Here is a 21,204-nt window from a genome sequence, read left to right on the forward strand (position 1 = left end):
AACCACGCCCACTGATGACAGTAGTGCCTCAGAGGACGCTGATTGGTTCAACCACTGTGTTCAGACAGAAGGGCAGAGCTTGAATCCTGACATGATGAATTTATGAGATCACATGATCTGTCGTGTGAATCCAGCTGCCTCGAGAGGTAAATTATAACCTGAAAATAATTATGAAGTAACCGGGACCAGATGGAGTCTTTGTAAAGTAGCTGAGCTGCATCTTCACCTCCTCTCAGCTCCACTCATTAAACACACAGAGACACACAGATGTAATCAGATTACAGTGAAGAGTCTTAATGAGAGAAGAGATGATAGATGACCTTTAATAAGGTAGTTGTGTGTCGGGTCGGTCCACTGTGATGCAGACTGGGACTGAACGGACTCATCATCACTGTTTCTATATGATGTCTGTCTGTCTGTCTGCTCGTCAGATTTAGGCTCCAAACAACTAAAAATCTATACAATATTTTTATTTTATGCTATTAAACTGGCAGAAAACCAGAATTTACATTTCCTGCCAGTCAAATTACACAGTTTTCACCCGAAAGGGGGCGGGGCATGACACAAGGACAAAGTACACAGATTGACTGCTTCAACCAATCAGATGAACAGTAGGAGACCTGTTTGTAATGTGTCACGTGTTCACTGTCAGGAGGAGCTGATGATGTGCTGTGAGCCTCCAACCAGCAGGTGGTGCTGCAGGACTACACACTGATGCTGCTTCAAACCTGACAGCAGCATCATCATCGTCATCATCGTCATCATCCTCACTGACAGACATGCTGAGGGCAGGTCAACTGAGACAGAAAGAGGAAGACGAGAAGGAGGAAGAGACAGACAGACAGAGAGAGAGACGGAGCTGCAGGACGGAGAGAGACACAGAAGACTGAAAGATTATAACAAACAGAGACAGGAAGAAGAGGGACAGAAAGAGAGACACAGGAAGAAGAGGGACAGAGAGAGAGAGAGAGACAGGAAGAAGAGGGACAGAGAGAGAGAGACAGGAAGAAGAGGGACAGAGAGAGAGACAGGAAGAAGAGGGACAGAGAGAGAGAGAGAGAAAGAAGAGGGACACAGAGAGAGAGAGAGACAGAAAGAAGAGGGACAGAGAGAGAGAGAGACAGGAAGAAGAGGGACAGAAAGAGAGAGAGAGAAAGAAGAGGGACACAGAGAGAGAGAGAGAGAGACAGAAAGAAGAGGGACAGAGAGAGAGAGACAGAAAGAAGAGGGACAGAGAGAGAGAGACAGAAAGAAGAGGGACAGAGAGAGAGAGAGAGAGACAGGAAGAAGAGGGACAGAGAGAGAGAGAGACAGACAGAAGAGGGACAGAGAGAGAGAGAGAGAGACACAGGAAGAAGAGAGAGAGCTGAACAACATGAAGCCAGAGGATAAAACTGTTGCTCTGGTGACTTGAAACTACAAGCTGTCTGCCTGCTTGTCTGTCTCCCTGTCTCTGTCTGACCGTCCACCTGCAGATATGTCCTCCCGGGCTGAGAGTAAGACAGGTAAGCTCCTCATTCCTTCCTCCTGTCTCACATGCTAACTGTTAGCTACCACTGGCTAAAAACAATCACTTCCTGTCAGTTTGTCGAATGTTTTAACTGAGATGCCTTTATTTTTTGATGATTATGATGATGATGATGGTGATGATGGTGATGATGATGATGATGATGATGATGATGATGGTGGTGATGGTGGTGATGATGGTGGTGATGATGATGATGATGATGATGGTGATGATGGTGGTGATGATGATGATGATGGTGGTGATGGTGGTGATGATGGTGGTGATGATGATGATGATGATGGTGATGATGGTGGTGATGATGATGATGATGGTGGTGATGATGATGATGATGATGGTCATGATGGTGGTGATGATGGTGATGATGATGGTGATGGTGATGATGATGGTGGTGATGATGATGATGGTGATGATGATGATGATGATGATTGTGATGATGATGATGGTGATGATGGTGATGATGGTGATGATGGTGGTGTTGATGGTGGTGATGATGGTGATGATGGTGGTGATGATGATGATGATGATGGTGATGATGATGATGATGATGATGATGATGATGATGGTGATGATGATGATGGTGATGATGGTGGTGTTGATGGTGGTGATGATGGTGGTGATGATGATGGTGATGATCATGATGATGATGGTGATGATGATGGTGATGATGGTGGTGATGATGGTGGTGATGATGGTGGTTATGATGGTGGTGATGATGGTGGTTATGATGGTGATGATGGTGGTGATGATGGTGATGATGGTGGTGATGATGGTGATGATGATGGTGATGATGATGGTGATGATGGTGATGATGATGGTGGTTATGATGGTGATGATGGTGGTGATGATGGTGGTGATGATGGTGATGATGATGGTGATGATGGTGATGATGATGGTGGTTATGATGGTGATGATGGTGGTGATGATGGTGATGATCATGATGATGATGGTGATGATGATGGTGATGGTGGTGATGATGGTGGTGATGATGGTGGTGTTGATGGTGATGATGATGATGATGATGGTGATGATCATGATGATGATGGTGATGGTGATGATGGTGATGATGGTGGTGTTGATGGTGATGATGATGGTGGTGATGATGGTGATGATGATGATGATGGTGGTGATGGTGATGATGGTGGTGATGATGATGGTGGTGATGATGGTGATGATGATGGTGGTGATGATGATAATGGTGATGGTGATGAAGATGCTCCTCTTCTCTCCAGCCTCCCAGTTTGCGTCTCTGACCTTGAAGCTGAAGGATAAGCTCCACCCAACACGGATCAGACGCTCTGAGCGAATCAAACACACCCCGTCACAGAGAGTCAAACCATCTGACCTGAACTTGAACGAACACACACAACGCAAGGTACACACACACACACACACACACACACACACACATTATCAGATGAACCTTCTCTACAGTCTGTCCTCTGATGACGTCATGTCTGTAGTTGATATTTGATTGACATCACTGTGACATCATCAACTGAAATGTGTGTGTGTGTGTGTGTGTGTGTGTGTCAGTCGGTGTGTGTGCTGGCTGACCAGCAGCGGGCCGTCATCAGCTCTCTGCAGTACTTCAAAGCTCTGGTGGACAGACTGGCGCTAGACAAACTGGTCCGGGATCAGTCTGTGGTGGGCGGTCTGCTGGGCGGGGCGTCCAGCGGTGTCCTGGAGGCGGTCCAGACTCTGGTCCAGCTGGAGCCACACCTGCACAATAGGTAGGGGACAACTGTCCACCCTGAGCATTGGTGAGCGACCTGTCTCCTGTCTCCTGACCCGTCTGTCTTTCTGTCTGTCCTCTCTGCAGTAAGACAATCTCTGCCTGTCTCACTCGTCTCTACCAGTCTGTGGCTCAGCTGATTCGCTGGGCCGATCAGGTGATGCTGCAGGGCGTCGCCCCTGACAACAAAGAGTCCACAGCGAGCGTTACCACGGTGATCAGAGCAGTGCTGGACGGGGTCAAGGTGAGGAAGTGATGTCACAGTGAAGACATCTGTTTTACCTAAGTGTATATTAACACCTGTGTGACTTGGGAGGCAACCGCCATTCCGACATTAGGCCCTAATTGTCAGAATGGCGACACTCAAACCTTTAATGAAACGTCCCATCATTCCGACATTTTTTGCCTCCTATGGTCGGAATGGAATTTCGGAATTTCTTTTTTAAATGTCTTGCCATTCTGACACATCTTTTAACAGGGTTAGGGTTATGGGTTGCGGATTATGGTGAAACTTTGTCGGAATGCCAGGACATTGTCGGAATGGTGGTATGTCGGACTTTTGGGATGTCGGAATGCCAGCATGTAACCGTGTGACTTCCTGTGTCGCTCTGCGGTCACATGACCTCTGACCTCAGTGACCACAGAGCTTCATTAAGATAGATAGGTTATTATTATTTTCACATTCCGTACAGCTGACAAACAACTTAACAAGAACAACATCAATACCGCTGACGTATACGCGCCACCAAACACATATACATCCCACCACAGTTACACTCTCTTCATTCTTTGGTTTAGTTCAGTTATGGCATATGGTATGAAGCTTTTGTTAAATTTTATTTTCTTCCAAGCCAGTGACCTGTATCGTTGGCCAGATGGAAGGAGAGTGAAATATGTGTTGAGGGGATGACTGGGATCAAGTGCTATGCAGTGTGCTCTGCGTGCAGTGGCTGTGCTATTGAGGTCTGAGAGGTTGGGGGCAGGGAGCCCGATGATCTTGGCAGCTTTGTGTGTGATCTGTATTAGTTTGTTAGTTTGTTTTTGTTGTTTTGATGATCACCTCAGTAGCGAGGTTAGCATGTCAGCTAGCTTGCAGAAATGCAGAAAAGCAGCATTAGTTTATGAGCGATGGGGGTGGAGCTTCACTGCTCGCTTCACAGAGCGTTCAAACAGCCACAGTGACGAGCTAATGTCGCTAACAGTAATCTGGGACATCTTCTGAGGTGAAGATCAACAAGCTAAACACAAACAAACTGTAAACATTAACAAGATAAACAAAACAGTGTCCTCAGTGTCCTGTTTTTGTTGTATTTAATCACCTCTTTGTTTGTCAGGAGCTCGTTCGATTGGCTGCAGAGAGACAAGACAGCCCTGCCCCTCTGTCTCCTGTCCAATCACAGCCAGCGATGGGACAGACAGGTGGGTGTGATGAGCTGCAGATGTCAGACAGAACCTCGACCTGCAGGAGTTCAGGACAGGAGGAGGAGGAGACAGTCTCAGCTCCTCCTAAACCTCCGATGCCCTTCTCAGAGCCCCAGGTGACCCCCTCACCTGGCCTCAGGTGAGTGTGTCTGATGTCAGCTTAAAATATCTAAATGAACTGTTGCTCTGAGTTTGACCAAAATGGTCCAATCAAACTGCAGACTGACAGGAAACAGGAAGTTCCACATGTTTGTCACCTGAAGGGAACCTAAACGCCTCATGACATCATCGTCCATCAACAGAGACGATTCAGTCTGAACTGAAACATCAACGTCTGCTGACTGTCAGAACATGGACACGAGGACACATGACATGATGTATAAGACACATTCAGAACATGACAAGTTGAGTCTTTATTTGTTCGACTGGTTGAAACGTTGTAAAGTAGTTTGATGTCGAGACGTTCAGCAGGTCAGACGTGATGTGTAACTTCTCTGTAGCTGCTGTCGCTCTGAGACTGTGAGGAGACAGAAATAGATCTGTGTATGAAACAGGAAGTAGAACGACTGAAGACATCACATGTTACCCCCCCATCTCCGTCTCTGCACTTCCTGTCTCTGTGTTAACTGAACAACAGCAGGAAGAAGAAGAAGAAGAAGGAGAGAGAGAGAGAGAGAGAGAGAGAGAGAGAGCGCTCCAGCTTCTCTCTGTTCCTTCTCATAGGCTGTGTCTGAAATCACTCACTCATTCCCTCGTCACTACACAGGCAGTCCAACATGGTGGACTGCACAGGGAGCTCATCGGCAGAAAGACACTCGGGTGCCGGTAATGACATCACTGCTGTCGCACAGTGGAAACGTCATACATCAACGCCAGTTGTGGACTAGCGTTCATTCGCCATTTTTCTCTCAGTGCAATGCATGATGGTAAATATTGCTTGGTTAGTGACCATCGGTTGTACACTACTTTTCGCGATGCATTGTGGGATACTTTGAGTCCACTATATAGGGTATAATAATTCCCACTAGACATTCAGACAGCACTACAAAATGGCGTACTCACTATGTAGTGCACCATGTAGGGAGCAGTGAGTGATTTCGGACACAGCCATAGAGTCAACTGATTTTTACAACGTGAAGCTCTAAAATCCATCAGGTCATGTGACCTCAAACGTCTCTCTGCTAGTCAGTGGAGAAGAAACAAAGATGGAGGCAGAGAGCTGTCCTCCGCCCTCACAGTACAGAGAGTATATGTTACTGACAGGAAGCTCTGTTAGCACCGTTAGCAGGCTGTTAGCATGTTTTCAAGTCTGGATACAAACTGCAGCAAAGTCCTGAATTCAAAACTTTATTTAAACCTAAAGAACATTTACATATAAATGAGCATCATCGACACGTCATAGACACGCCATGTTTCAATGATTATTATTATTTTAATGCTGTTTTTAAACATCTATTACAGCCTGTCTGTCTGCCTGTCTGTCTTTCTGTCTCTGTCTGACTGTCTCTCTGTCTGTCTGTCTGTCTCTCCTCAGTCCTCCGGCTCTGCCTCCTAAAAAGCGTCAGTCATTAGGCCCCGCCTCCTGCAGGGTTGCCATAGTAGCACCAATGATACGAGAGCCTGCAGCAGACAGACAGGTAGAACAGGTACACCCACACAGTGACATCACATCAAACCAGTCACACCTTTTATCTGGTCACACTGAGCTCACATCACATTAACGAAGTACTCGGATACTAATGATGTGAAAGTACACAGTACTGCTGAGTACATCATATGTTTTTATATAGAACGTAACTGAAGCTGTCAGATAAATGTAGTCGAGTATAAAGTACAGTTTTCTTCTCTGAGATATGGTGGAGTAGAAATACTCAAGTACAATTACTTTAAATGTATACTTTATTATAGTACTGTGTTTAATAGTGTGTGTGTGTCTGTTGCAGGAGGACGACTGTTTGAAGCGTTGCTCTTCTTCTTCTGCAGACTCTGCTGCTGACAGCACACACTGTGGTAACACACACACACACACACACACACACACACACACTTCCAGTCAGTGTCGGGGTGTGAGTGACATCACTTCCTGTCAGTTGACAGAAACAGGAAGTCACTTCTGTCTGTAGTAGTAGTTGAAGTGAAGCTCAGCGCTGCCTCCTGCTGGACAACACAAAATCAATAATCATCTTTAATCTGATTATTAATGTGAGAAATCAAAACTTTAACAGTCAAGCTGTTTATTGTTTATTCATAGAGGCTTTCTGGGCTCCTGATTGGTTGAGCCTGACAGGCACTGCTGAGGGCTGAACAAACCTGCTGCATGTTTTAACAAAATCTTTATACTTAAAATGTGTGTGTGTGTGTTCGTGTGTGTGTGTGTGTGTTCGTGTGTGTGTGTGTGTGTGTGTGTGTGTGTGTGTTTGTGTGTGTGTGTGTGTGTGTGTTCGTGTGTGTGTGTGTGTGTGTGTGTGTGTGTGTGTGTTTGTGTGTGTGTGTGTGTGTTTGTGTGTGTGTGTCTCAGAGGAGGATCCAGACTACGACTTCCTCCACACTGACCTCTCCTCCTCTGACACCCTCCCTCCTCTTCCTCACCCCTCCTGCCCCCCCCCCGCCCTGCCAGAGAAGAGACGCCGCAGCGCTGCAGGTGAGGACACACCTGTCGGCCGGTCTGTCTGCCTGCCTGTCTGTCTCTCTACCTGTCTGCCTGACTGTCTGTTCTGAACAGGTGTAACCAACTCTGAGGCCTCGCCTTCTTTTGGATTTGAACCTGACCCTCAGGATGACAGCCCCGTCCACTCTGATGATGTCACTGGTCCTGATGAGTCGCTGTTGTCTCCTCTGTCCCCCAGCAAGACGCCCCCTCCCCTACCTGAAAAAAAACGGCACAGTGAGTAACAACATGCAGGTCAATAACCCATCAATGATCCATCAATGATCCATCAATGCCCCATCAATGATCCATCAATGACCCATCAATGCCCCATCAATGATCCATCAATGATCCATCAATGCCCCATCAATGATCCATCAATGACCCATCAATGCCCCATCAATGATCCATCAATGATCCATCAATGATCCATCAATAACCCATCAATGATCCATCAATGATCCATCAATAACCCATCAATGATCCATCAATGATCCATCAATGATCCATCAATAACCCATCAATGATCCATCAATAACCCATCAATGATCCATCAATGACCCATCAATGACCCATCAATGATCCATCAATGATCCATCAATGACCCATCAATGATCCATCAATGACCCATCAATGATCCATCAATGACCCATCAATGACCCATCAATGATCCATCAATGACCCATCAATGACCCATCAATGATCCATCAATAACCCATCAATGATCCATCAATGATCCATCAATGATCCATCAATGACCCATCAATGATCCATCAATAACCCATCAATGATCCATCAATAACCCATCAATGATCCATCAATAACCCATCAATGACCCATCAATGACCCATCAATGATCCATCAATAACCCATCAATGATCCATCAATGACCCATCAATGACCCATCAATGATCCATCAATAACCCATCAGTGACCCATCAATGACCCATCAATGATCCATCAATTACCCATCAATGATCCATCAATAACCCATCAATGATCCATCAATGACCCATCAATGATCCATCAATGATCCATCAATGACCCATCAATAACCCATCAATGATCCATCAATAACCCATCAATGACCCATCAATGACCCATCAATGATCCATCAATGACCCATCAATGATCCATCAATAACCCATCAATGATCCATCAATGATCCATCAATGACCCATCAATGATCCATCAATGACCCATCAATGATCCATCAATACACCTGTCTCTCTGACCTGTCTCTCTCTCTCTGACCTGTCTCTCTCTCTCTGACCTCTCTCTCTGACCTGTATCTCTCTCTGACCTGTCTCTCTGACCTGTATCTCTCTCTCCGACCTGTCTCTCTGACCTGTATCTCTCTCTCCGACCTGTCTCTCTCTCTGACCTGTCTCTCTCTCTGACCTGTCTCTCTGACCTGTCTCTCTCTCTCTGACCTCTCTTTCTGACCTGTCTCTCTCTCTGACCTGTCTCTCTGACCTGTCTCTCTCTCTCTAACCTGTCTTTCTGACCTGTCTCTCTGACCTGTCTCTCTGACCTCTCTCTCTGACCTGTATCTCTCTCTCCGACCTCTCTCTCTGACCTGTCTCTCTCTCTGACCTCTCTCTCTGACCTGTATCTCTCTCTCCGACCTGTCTCTCTGACCTGTCTCTCTCTCTCTAACCTGTCTTTCTGACCTGTCTCTCTCTCTGACCTGTCTCTCTGACCTGTCTCTCTCTCTCTGACCTGTCTCTCTGACCTGTCTCTCTCTCTGACCTGTCTCTCTGACCTGTATCTCTCTCTCTGACCTGTCTCTCTGACCTGTCTCTCTTACCCGTCTCTCTCTCTGACCTGTCTCTCTGACCTGTCTCTCTCTCTGACCTGTCTCTCTGACCTGTATCTCTCTCTCTGACCTGTCTCTCTGACCTGTATCTCTCTCTCCGACCTGTCTCTCTCTCTGACCTGTCTCTCTGACCTGTCTCTCTCTCTCTGACCTCTCTTTCTGACCTGTCTCTCTCTCTGACCTGTCTCTCTGACCTGTCTCTCTCTCTCTGACCTCTCTTTCTGACCTGTCTCTCTCTCTGACCTGTCTCTCTCTCTGACCTGTCTCTCTGACCTGTCTCTCTCTCTCTAACCTGTCTTTCTGACCTGTCTCTCTCTCTGACCTGTCTCTCTGACCTGTCTCTCTGACCTCTCTCTCTGACCTGTATCTCTCTCTCCGACCTGTCTCTCTGACCTGTCTCTCTGACCTGTCTCTCTCTCTCTAACCTGTCTTTCTGACCTGTCTCTCTCTCTGACCTGTCTCTCTGACCTGCCTCTCTCTCTGACCTGTCTCTCTGACCTGCCTCTCTCTCTGACCTGTCTCTCTGACCTGTATCTCTCTCTCTGACCTGTCTCTCTGACCTGTCTCTCTCTGACCTGTCTCTCTGACCTGTATCTCTCTCTCTGACCTGTCTCTCTGACCTGTATCTCTCTCTCCGACCTGTCTCTCTGACCTGTCTCTCTGACCTGTATCTCTCCCTCTGACCTGTATCTCTCTCTCCGACTTGTCTCTCTGACCTGTCTCTCTCTCTGACCTGTCTCTCTCTCTGACCTGTATCTCTCCCTCTGACCTGTATCTCTCTCTCCGACTTGTCTCTCTGACCTGTCTCTCTCTCTGACCTGTCTCTCTCTCTGACCTGTATCTCTCTCTCCGACCTGTCTCTCTGACCTGTCTCTCTCTCCGACCTGTCTCTCTGACCTGTCTCTCTCTCCGACCTGTCTCTTTGACCTGTCTTTCTGACCTGTCTCTCTCTCTCTGACCTGTCTCTCTGACCTGTCTCTCTGACCTGTCTCTCTGTCCTGTCTGTCTTTAGTCCATCAGTACCTTCAGTTCTGCTCGGCGTACAGTGCTCCATCAGCAGCCATGTTCTACCAGCGACCTTTGACCTCCAGTCAGAGACACGGCAGCAGGCTGCGTGAGGTGGAGACAGCCTACCAGCTCAGAGACACACACCTGGACACACACACGCTGCACTCACCTGAGCCGCTTCCTGTACCCATTTTACCACCGAAGAAGAGACAGCAGGTAAGGAGAGATTTTTAACATGCGAATCAAATATTAAAAAACTTTATTGTCCATCGCTGGAGAGACAAACAGACAGCGACTGCACATGATCAATCATCAGGATCAATAACATATAAAACAACAGAGATCATTCACATGAAGCATGTTGTTGTCCTGATGGAATGACACTGATGATGTCATCACTCTGTCCTATTTGAACAGAACTTTATTGACTTTGTTTGTGTCGTCATCAGGAAGCAGATGATCAGAGTGAAGAGAGGCCGAGCACAGACAGGTGACACACACACACACACACACACACACGCACACACGCACACACACACACACACACACACACACACAGTGACAGCGGTGTGTTCCTCTGTGCTGCAGTCCCCACAGTGTCCAGCAGGAGGAGGTGCTGCTGATCGACCAGCAGGAGATCCTCCACAGAATCACCATGAAGCCTGAGGTACATCCCGACCTCTGACCTCTGACCTCTGTGTTTGTTTAACCTGTGACCTCACTCACCTGTGTGTGTGTCTCAGGAGGAGGAGGGGCCTGACGTGAAGGCAGCTTCTCCTGACATCCTATTGGTCTACGCTACAGAGACGGACAGCGTCAGTGGTGAGTGTCACCGGGTTTGAGGAATCTTAACTGGTCACAGCAAAGTTTATTTCCTGCAGTAAAACGTGACTCTGACTGCTGCCGACTCTCTGACCGAGCGGCCTGAACCACACAGTGAAGACGGATCAGAACATCATTATATTTACTGCAACTCAACAGAGTAAACAATCTGCTTCACATGTCCAGCGTCATGAAGACCATGAGGTGTGTGTTCTCAGGTGTGCTGTATGGACGCAGAAATATTTGGGAAACTGAACTGAAACAGAGATTTTTTATTTTTATTTTACCTTTGTGGTATTTATGGTCAATATTAGTATAGCATTGATCAGATCAGATCAATGAGCCATACACCTCCAGAGAGTCTCTGAGACATTTGCACTGAAACAATAACATGATCTGTGTGTGTGTGCGTGTGTGTGTGTGTGTGTGTAGATCTGTACCGTGAGGCCTTCCTCTTCACCTACAGGAGCTTCATCAGCCCGAGTGATGTCATCAGTAAGCTGCAGCACAGATATCCTCTCTGTTATTGATCAGATTGATCAGAAACTTCATCAATTAGTCTGTAATAATTTAAAGGTACCTTCATTATAAAAAGAAGGTATTGATACAGAGTTCCTCTATACGCAGACGATCTGATACTTTATGTTTCAGATTTGTTTTGTCTCACCTGTTCTGAGGATGTCCAGGTGTTTCTCATTAACTCATTAAGACTCGTCATCATCTTAAAGAGAGTTTCAGTCTTTAACATGAACACGTACAGACACCTGAGTGAAGGAAGAGCAGCTGCAGACCGGACAGCTGCCAGCAAGACATTTCAGCTGCTGGTCACAGTGGTGGACGAGCTGTGGTGAGACACACACACACACACACACACACACACACACACACACACACAGACCAATCAGAAGCTCTGTTTTTGTGTATTATCTGGTCACAGATAGGAGTCAGTTTAATTAACTCTGTAAATGTTCTTCTACCTGCGCTGCTTTATAATGTGACAGTGTTTTATCAACAGAGTCCAGCTGTCCACATACTTTTGGCCCTTCGTGTAGGTGTGGATAATAATGTGTGTGTGTGTGTGTGTGTGTGCGTGTGCGTGGCGGTGTGTGTGTGTGCGCAGTGCAATGGAGCTGGACTCTGATTTGCTGCTCCTGCTGATGGACCTGGTGTTCAGCCTCCTGATTGGTGGAGAGCTGGGACCCGCCCAGCTGCTGCGCTCCAACATCCTCTCCACGATGGAGCAGAGGTGGCAGCTGATTAGCTCTCCTCAGTCAGTCCGCCCGCTCGCAGCCAGGGGCGTGGCTGCCAGGTAACCTCTGACCACTGACCTGATGGATGATTGACAGATTTTCATCCAATCAATTGTCAACATGTCTTCTTCTTCTGTCCTCATCAGACCAGGAACTCTGCTGGACTTCAGGAGTCAGGACTTAGCTGAACAGCTGACGCTGATGGACTCTGAGCTCTTCTACAAGATCGAGGTAAACACCTTCTTCTTCACCTGTCTGTGTCTCACCTGTCTGTGTCTTACCTGTCTGTGTCTCACCTGTCTGTGTCTCACCTGTCTGTGTCTTACCTGTCTGTGTCTCACCTGTCTGTGTCTCACCTGTCTGTGTCTTACCTGTCTGTGTCTCACCTGTCTGTGTCTTACCTGTCTGTGTCTCACCTGTCTAGCTTCCAGAAGTGTTGCTGTGGTCTAAAGAGCAGAATGAGGAGAAGAGTCCTAACCTGACTCAGTTCACTCAACACTTCAACAACGTCTCCTTCTGGTAAACACTGACACAACCCGCTGATACACAGCACTCTGCTTCTGTCAACACAACCCGCTGATACACAGCACTCTGCTTCTGTTAACACAACCCGCTGATACACAGCACTCTGCTTCTGTTAACACAACCCGCTGATACACAGCACTCTGCTTCTGTTAACACAACCCGCTGATACACAGCACTCTGCAGTGACCTCGTCATGTGTGAACGTGTGATTTCAGGGTTCGTTCGGTCATCATTCTTCAGGACAAACCTCAGGACAGAGAGAAACTGCTGCTCAAGTTCCTGAAAACCATGAAGGTAAACAGACAGGTGGAGCTCAGGTGGGCTGATGCTGAATTTGTGGTAACGCAGCTTTAATAAAAAGGATTAGTCCACTTATGCACTCACGTCTGTCACACCTGTCTGTCACACCTGACTCACACCTGTTTTTAACAATATTTTTATTAACTTTTCACTTTCACAAGTAAAGGATGGTTACACAACATGGCTCACAGGAATAAAAAACAAAACAAACAACCAAGTAAACAAAACAAGACAAGCAACAAAACAAACAAACAAACAAACAAACAAAAAAACAACCAGAACACCAGCTCAGATCCATATAAATAATACTTGGGGTTACAGTAATAATGAGCGGTATGAGCAGCCAAGAAAATCCCTGCAGCGTGATATTAGAGACATCAGGCTCTACATAGTTCAAATAGGCTTCCCACACTTTATAGAATTGGTCTGTTTTTGAATGTAATATACATGTAAGGTACTCTAATGGCACTAGATCAAACACCACTCTTTGCCAGCCTTTAACAGTTGGTACTTTTTCATCAATCCACTGCAATAAAATATTCTTCCTCGCTGCGTATGTAAGAATACAATACAACCTCTTATTATGTTTGGATGTTAAGCGTCGGCTTGGGAGGCCCAGTATGAGAGACACAGGGTCCATCTCCAGTTCTAAGCCCAACATCTTTTGTATTTCAGATAACACATTAGACCAATACATTTGCAGTTTCAAACATGACCAGAAACAATGACTTAGGGTACCAATTTCTATCTTGCATTTAAGGCACATGGGTGAGAGAGTAGGATTGAAGTGATGCCTGCGGTTGGGGGATATGTGCATTCTGTGTATAATCTTTAACTGTATTGCTTTGGTATGATTGCAGACTGAAATTGATTTGGCTCATCTCCAGACATCCTTCCACTCTTCATCATCAATTGTGATGTTTAACTCCTTTTCCCATGCGCCTTTAAGCTTCTGTAACCCAACAGGGGGTGTGAAATACATAGCCTTATAAAATAGACTCACAGATACCTCTCTATCTGTTTTCTCAACAGGGAAGCTTTCATGGCTCTCAGTTAAAGTAGTACTGTGCAAGATATAATGCCTTATCTGCAAATAACGAAAGAAGTCATGCCTGGGGACAGAATATTTCTCTATCACTTGTTCAAATGTCATAACCACATTATCAGAGAGTAAGTCCCTCAGTCTATGAACACCATTATCCCTCCACTGCCTAAAACCAATATCAAACATCCCAGGCTGGAAATCAGGATTATTCATGATAGGGGTGAAAACAGATGTGAACTTGGACCTTCCCTCAAGTCGACATACTGATCGCCAGGCCTTAAGTGTATTAAGTGTAACCGGGTTATTACAACTCAGTCTGATATTTTTAAATTTCTTAAAGAACAGTAAGTCCCTTAGTGGATACTTCAAAAGGGAAGCTTCAACTCCTAACCAAATAGAGCTTGGGTTATTTACGACCCAGTCATAAATATACCTCACATGAGTACACAACTGATATGTTCTGACATTTGGTAAGTCTAGACCCCTACAGAACCTGGAAGCTGCAATGTAGCCATCTTAAGTCTTGGTCTGCGCTTGCTCCATATGAAGGAACTTAGCCAGCTATTCAGGTTTTTCATCACCCTATTTGAGAATATGACCGGAATCATGGAACAGGATGCAACAATCGAGGCAATATATTCATTTTGATCAAGGATATACGTCCTAGCCAGGAGACAGGCAGAGAATTCCATCGCTCCAAATCCTGCCTCACCTTCTCGACAGGGGAACAAAGTTTGCTTTATACATCTGATTAAATTTAGGGGTTATGACTATACCTAAGTATACAAAACCTGCCGGAGACCACTTAAAGGTAAAAGAAGGTAAAGCAGCTGGTATCGAATTAAGGCTCCCAAGTGGCATGGCTTCAGACTTGGTCGGATTAATTTTATACCCAGAAAATGTGCTAAACAAATCAATAATGTTAAGTAGAGCTGGCATTGACGTCTCTGGATTGGAAATAAATATCAAGACATCATCTGCATACAGGCTAATCTTGTGCTCATAATAAACTAGCAGACCCTGTATAGCAGGTACCATCCTTATGGCCTCCGCCAACGGTTCGATGGCAACAGCAAACAAGAGGGGTGAGTCGAGTAACTAGGATTTTTGAAAGTATCTTCCGGTCCACATTAAGAAGAGCTATCGACTATATGAGGAACAAGAATGAGAGAAATATTTGCTTCTCTAAGAGTCTGAGATAATCCATCATGCAAAAAAGAATGATTAAACATATCAAGTAATGGGTCTACTAATGAATCACAAAATTCTTTATAAAATTCGCTACCAAACCCATCAGGCCCAGAGGCTTTTCCATTTTGTAAGGTTTTTATAGCATTCAGTACTTCCTCTCTGGAAACGGGGGCGTTAAGATTGTTTTGCTGTTCTGTTGATATAGTAGGCAAACTAAGCCGAGAAAAGAAATCTTCCATTAATTCAAGTGCGTCATCTGGTTGTTCAGATGCATACAGTCTACAATAAAATTCTTTGAAAGTGTCATTTATAGACTTATTGTCATATATGCGATTATTTTGAGCATCACAAATGGCTGCAATAGCTTGTGATTCTGATCTTTTTTTGGTAAGGTAGCCAAATATTTTCCGGGTTTATTCCCATGCTCATAAAATCTTTGCCTAGTAAATTTAAGTTTGGTCTCCTCATCTTGCGTAAGGAGGTTATCTAAGGTTGATGTTACTGCAGATATTTCTTGCAGTAAAGCAGGAGTTGGAGAGTCAACATAGGCCCTTTCTTTTGTTTTAAAGCTGGAGTTTGTAGAATATGTGAAAAACGCATGAGACTGGGATGGAAACAACTGCGCTCCCCCCTCCCCTCCCTGTTTCAACTCCGTAGCTCCACACTTTCATTTCCACTCTCGTGGACGCGCACTAGGAATATTCACGTCGGAGCTTTTCTGTCACACACTTGCCGTGGCCGAATTACAGGTAAGAAAGTACTTTACCTTTCACTCGTGAACAAATTGAACGTATGAACAAACAAACATTAGTTTTGCATCGTTTAGAGACCGACGACAATTACTTCTTGCTGACGTCTCAGCGTGACACAGCCTACATGTCTGGCACTAATAAAGCCACGATATTTGTCATACTGACGTGATACTCATACAGCATGATCTACTGACAACAGCAACACTTATATATCACAGGAAAGAGCTGTGAATGCTGAGAATAATAAAACATAACGCTAAAGTAAACAATTACCCCCACATGCACGGACTATCGGAGACAACCACTTTATTCAGACACTTCTTTCTTTTCACCGCAACCTGAAAATAAATACTAACCGTCACATCCATATCTACAGACACACGTCCTCTGTATGTCGTGTATATATAACGCTACTGACGATACATTTGACGTTGACTTTGACTTGTAGCTGTCGTGAGCCCTTGGCTACGGTTAGCATAAAGCTAATCAACTCACAACATTACTCGTCACTTGTGACCACAAACCGCCTGCTTTATTAGATTCACGGTCATTTCAACTACACAGCCAATTACTGCCACACCTTTAGATTATCAGCTACGTAAAACTTACACCTGTCCAGGTGAAGAACAGCAGGCTCAGTGTCCAGCTTCAGCCCGATGCCATCGCTCAGCTCTCTCCACCTCGGACACGCTTGTCTAATGTTGACACGCGATTTATTCCGTCTGTTGTCACTCTTCTTCCTTCTTCTGGCTTAGCCGTGTACGCTTTTGTTGGTAATGCCGGGATAGCGGCTTTTCCTGTCGGGACGTCCGCACGGAACGCGAACGCGCATCGACTTTGGTTGAGCAACCAATAGGAACGCCCAAAACAGCTTGCTCTGTAAAATGAACTGTGATTGGCTGAACACTGACGTCACGGCACTGATTTGTTAAAGCCTGAACACAGAGGGAGAGGAGACAGAGGAGCAGTGCTCTGTCATAACACTGTGAGTTACAATGTGCTGAGAGGTTGTTATTGATTTTTGACCAGATGACGCCAGAAATAACTGACACACTCCAGCTTTAAGCTCAGTCATTAACACATTTTGTTTCCTCAATTTCTGCCTCTGGCTGAAAATGAAATAAAAATCCCTCTAGTATACACCTTAATAGTTTCCCATAGGAGGGCAGGGTTATCTGTTGACTGAGGGTTAATAGAAAGAAAATATCTAAACTCAGTATTAAAGTAGGATACAAAGGTGTGGTCCTTTAAAATAATTGTATTCAGTCTCCAGTATTTTACTCTGTTTCCTATACCCTTAAGAGAGAGATCCAGGACCACAGTGGCATGGTCTGAAATGATAATACTACCTATTACACAAGATAAAACTGAATGTAAGGAGAGCCCAGGTAAAAAAAAGTAGTCAATCCTAGTATGACACCTATGGGGTGCAGAAAAAACAGTGTATTCTTTATCCAAAGGATGAATTGTCCTCCATGCATCAACAAATCCTAAATCTTCACATATAGAATTGAGTGACTTAGCTTGTGAAGAAAGAGGTGAGGCTCTGTGGGGGAGTCTGTCAATAAGAGGATTCACTATGCAATTAAAATCTCCACCCACTATGGAAATATCTGAGTGAATCTCAGAGAAGTCTAAGAATACTTTAGTTATAAAATCTGACGCGTGAGCAGGGGGGTAATAAATATTCAGTATGGAAATGACCATACCAAGTAAGATCCCTTGATTATAACATACCTTCCATGTTTGTCTTTAACACGTTCTATAACTGAAAAAGGAAGGTTCCTTCTCACAGGCATTGCCACTCCTCTACTTCTTGAAGTAAACGAGGAGAAGAATACCTGCTCAACCCGACCCTGCCGTAACTTCAGGTGTTCTGCATCCATCGTCCAAATGTGTTTCTTGTAACAGTGCAATATCAATATGTTCTTTTTTCAGAAAGGAGAGTATTTTACTTCTTTTAAAAGGACTATGGACCCCTCTTACATCCATGTATTACCTGCCATACCGTTTAAGTCGACCCTCTATACAGATACATAACCCACGAAGAACACAAATCTGAAACTGCATAATACAATGAAAACAGTCACTGAGCTGGGAGAAAAACAAATCTGAACAGGAACTATTATACAAAAAAACACAAACACATGGGGGCTGCCCCTGCCACTCAACCTGCAGGGCATTTACCTCCTCCTCATCGCTCTCTCTGCACAAGCCTCATAAAAACAAAGAAACAGATCTGTCAATAATAAATGGATGAGGCTGCACCCTGTTCTTCCCTGGCACCCACACATAGAGTCAACAAAAACTCAAGTTTGCTCACGGTGGCCATGAACATCATTTATCCATATGCATAAACATATAACGTTATGCGCAGATACGGAGCCCTCAGAACATACTCACTTAACGTGTATGAATGACATCAGGTGACAAAAGGCCACATACTGACAGACAGATCACTGGGAAGCAGTGTCCTCTGTAGCCGGGTACAGTAACGCACAGGCCATGTTCATCTTCCTCAGCCGCGCCTTTGTGTCATCAAAAGCTTTTCGTCTCCGGACCTCCTCAGCTGAATAGTCATTAAAGAAGGAGATCCTGGGTTCCTTGATTGTGGGGTCGTCCTGGTTAGACCGGCGGGGTCCGAGCCGACGGGCTGCCTCCATCACGCGTTGTTTATACGTGAAGTTATGAAACTTCACCATCAGCGGTCTGGGACGTTGACCAGGGCCGGGTCTTAGTGCTAAAGACCGGTGTGCCCGATCAAGCTTCAGCCGTCCCGCCTTTGTATCCACTTGGAGGTACTGAGGGACCCACTTTTCGAAGAATTTCACTGGATCCGAGCCTTCTGAGCCTTCGGGTAAGCCAACGATACGTATGTTGCACCTGCGACCTCGGTTGTCGAGATCGTCTATGTGTTCCCGCATGTCATGCACTTGCCTCTCGAGAAATGCTAACTTCGCCTCCGATGATGTCGCCATGGCCTCCACATCAGCAATCGTTTCTGCGCTTCGCCCACTCGGGCGGCGACCGCCTGTAGCTGCGAGGTCTGCTCCTTAATGGCTTCCAGGACAGCGGAAATCTCGGTGTCGATTACCTTAGTAAGGTTATCAGTTACTCTGTCCAGGACTTGAACAATACCTGGATCCATAGAGCCGGAGCTAGCATCCACGCTCGGTGTCTCAGGTGAGGCACTTAGCTCCCCCTCATTGTCAGCATTAGCAGGGTTTTCTTCCACAAACTTTTCGTGTTTCTGGGCATGTTGTCCAAAAATAACTGTCCAGGCTCATGTTAAAACACTTCTCGTTCAAAATCCGGCACTTTTCACCGTTCAAATATGTATAGTAGAAATATAAACTGACAAATGCCACCGGAGCTCACTCAGCAACGATGCTTACTCTACGACGCCATCTTGTCCCCCCCACACCTGTCTGTCACAGCTGTCTGTCACACCTGACTCACACCTGTCTGTCACACCTGACTCACACCTGTCTGTCACATACTGTGTGATCCTGCAGCACCTGCGGAAGCTGAACAACTTTAACTCGTACCTGTCCATCCTGTCAGCGCTGGACTCCGCCCCCCTGCGACGCCTCGACTGGCAGAGAAACACAGCTGAGGTCTGTGTCTTCATCGTGTTTAATAATGAATAATAATTAAATCGTTTATAATTAAATAGTCTATAATGAATATGTTAATGAGTCAGGTGTGTTTCTAGGCTCTGGAGGAGTACAGCTCTTTGATTGACAGCTCATCGTCTTTCAGAGCGTACAGAGCTGCTCTGGCTGAGGTGGAACCGCCCTGTATACCCTACCTGTATGTATATACCCTATATACCCCACTATATATACCCTACCTGTATGTATATACCCTATATACCCCACTATATATACCCTACCTGTATGTATATACCCTATATACCCCACTATATATACCCTACCTGTATGTATATACCCTATATACCCCACTATATATACCCTACCTGTATGTATATACCCTATATACCCCACTATATATACCCTACCTGTATGTATAAACCCATAAACATGTCTGTCTGTCCAGGGGTTTGATCCTTCAGGACTTGACCTTCGTCCATCTGGGGAATCCTGACATGTTGACGACACCCCAGGGTTCAAAGGTCAACTTCACTAAACGCTGGCAGCAGTTCAACATCCTGGACACTCTGAGGAGCTACCAGCAAGTGTCAGTTACCTGTAGTACTTTACGAGTACTATTACTACAGGAGTAAGTAGTAGTACTGCAGTGTGTCTGAACTAACACCTGGATCTCTCTCTCTCTCTACAGTCCATACTCTCTGCAGCCGAACGATGACATCATATCATTCTTTAATGACTTCAGTGATCACCTGGCAGAGGAGGCACTATGGGAACTCTCTCTCAGGCTCCGCCCACGAAATGCCCCGCGAGCCATTCAGAGATGACGAGCTAAACGAGCTAAAACAGGCTCAACCTGGATTGTCACAAGGCTAACCTGTGCTAGCTTAATGCTAACAGGTTGATATTGAGGGATGAGGTTGATACACCTGGTGCTAACTGACCTGGGCTACATGGTGCTAGTCTGGAGCTAATGTGTCGCAGAAATAAAGACTGTTCACAGACTGAGATAGTCATGGCTAATAGTGTGCTAACATGCTAATCTGGATGGTCAGAGCCATTTGATAGACACATGGGTTAGCCAGGTGTTAGCTGAGGTTAGCCTGAGGCTAGTTGGAGTTAGCTATGTGTAAATGTGGGCTAACCTGTAGTCCCAGTGGACATGGCCTCCACCTGTGTGGACCTCAGAACTGTTTGTGTCATCTCTTATTTCAATAAATCACAGCTCACCTGTCTGTGACTCACCTTCTTTCATCTGACTGGTTGAGATAACAGACACATCAGCAACAATCAGCCTTTACTGAAATGAACATCAGACATCAGAGATGATGAGTGATATGATTATATACATTAAAGGTCTAAAGGCATGAAGTATAAATGAATCTCCATTGTTCACGTTGTATAATGAAACATCCCATGTTGGGAGTGTTTCCTATTTCATTGTAGGAAGTTGAGTGTCGGAAACAGCCTTCAAAGTAAAAGTTGGGCGTTTTGAAGCGTGTTGGCCGGAGCTGTCAGTTTAAGGAGAGCGAAATGAAATAAATACAACCTA

The 21,204-nt window shown here is 45.5% G+C and overlaps 1 protein-coding gene across 4 annotated transcripts; it reads left to right on the forward strand.

The window, feature by feature from the left end:
* The first annotated feature begins 456 nt into the window (after positions 1-456).
* On the forward strand, positions 457-20,887 carry LOC311260645 (rap guanine nucleotide exchange factor 1-like). Of its 4 annotated transcripts, none has more exons than XM_084358725.1 (23): positions 457-1,505; positions 2,758-2,900; positions 3,062-3,258; positions 3,348-3,504; positions 4,595-4,821; positions 6,217-6,328; positions 6,626-6,692; positions 7,201-7,323; positions 7,405-7,566; positions 10,161-10,372; positions 10,606-10,646; positions 10,745-10,823; positions 10,900-10,978; positions 11,411-11,489; positions 11,733-11,825; positions 12,099-12,287; positions 12,375-12,459; positions 12,653-12,747; positions 12,969-13,047; positions 19,557-19,658; positions 19,757-19,854; positions 20,101-20,241; positions 20,344-20,887. In XM_084358725.1, the coding sequence occupies exons 1-23, from the start codon at positions 1,478-1,480 to the stop codon at positions 20,477-20,479; spliced, it is 2,724 nt and encodes a 907-aa protein (XP_084214851.1). In that variant the 5' UTR covers positions 457-1,477; the 3' UTR covers positions 20,480-20,887. The 4 variants fall into 4 exon arrangements, with proteins under 4 accessions (XP_084214851.1, XP_084214852.1, XP_084214853.1 ...); XM_084358726.1 differs by having other exon boundaries at positions 6,217-6,319; XM_084358727.1 differs by having other exon boundaries at positions 458-1,505; positions 7,300-7,323.
* Positions 20,888-21,204: the final 317 nt, after the last annotated feature.

This window comes from Pagrus pagrus (assembly GCF_965226575.1).
Source record: "Pagrus pagrus genome assembly, chromosome: 8".
NCBI lineage: Eukaryota > Metazoa > Chordata > Actinopteri > Spariformes > Sparidae > Pagrus > Pagrus pagrus.

Coding starts and splice junctions, on each gene's coding strand:
- LOC311260645 (XM_084358725.1), top strand. CDS start 1,478: ATGTCCTCCCGGGCTGAGAGTAAGACAG. Junction 11,826..12,098: donor ACAGTGGTGGACGAGCTGTG/GTGAGACACACA, acceptor GTGTGTGCGCAG/TGCAATGGAGCTGGACTCTG. Junction 12,748..12,968: donor TTCAACAACGTCTCCTTCTG/GTAAACACTGAC, acceptor GTGTGATTTCAG/GGTTCGTTCGGTCATCATTC.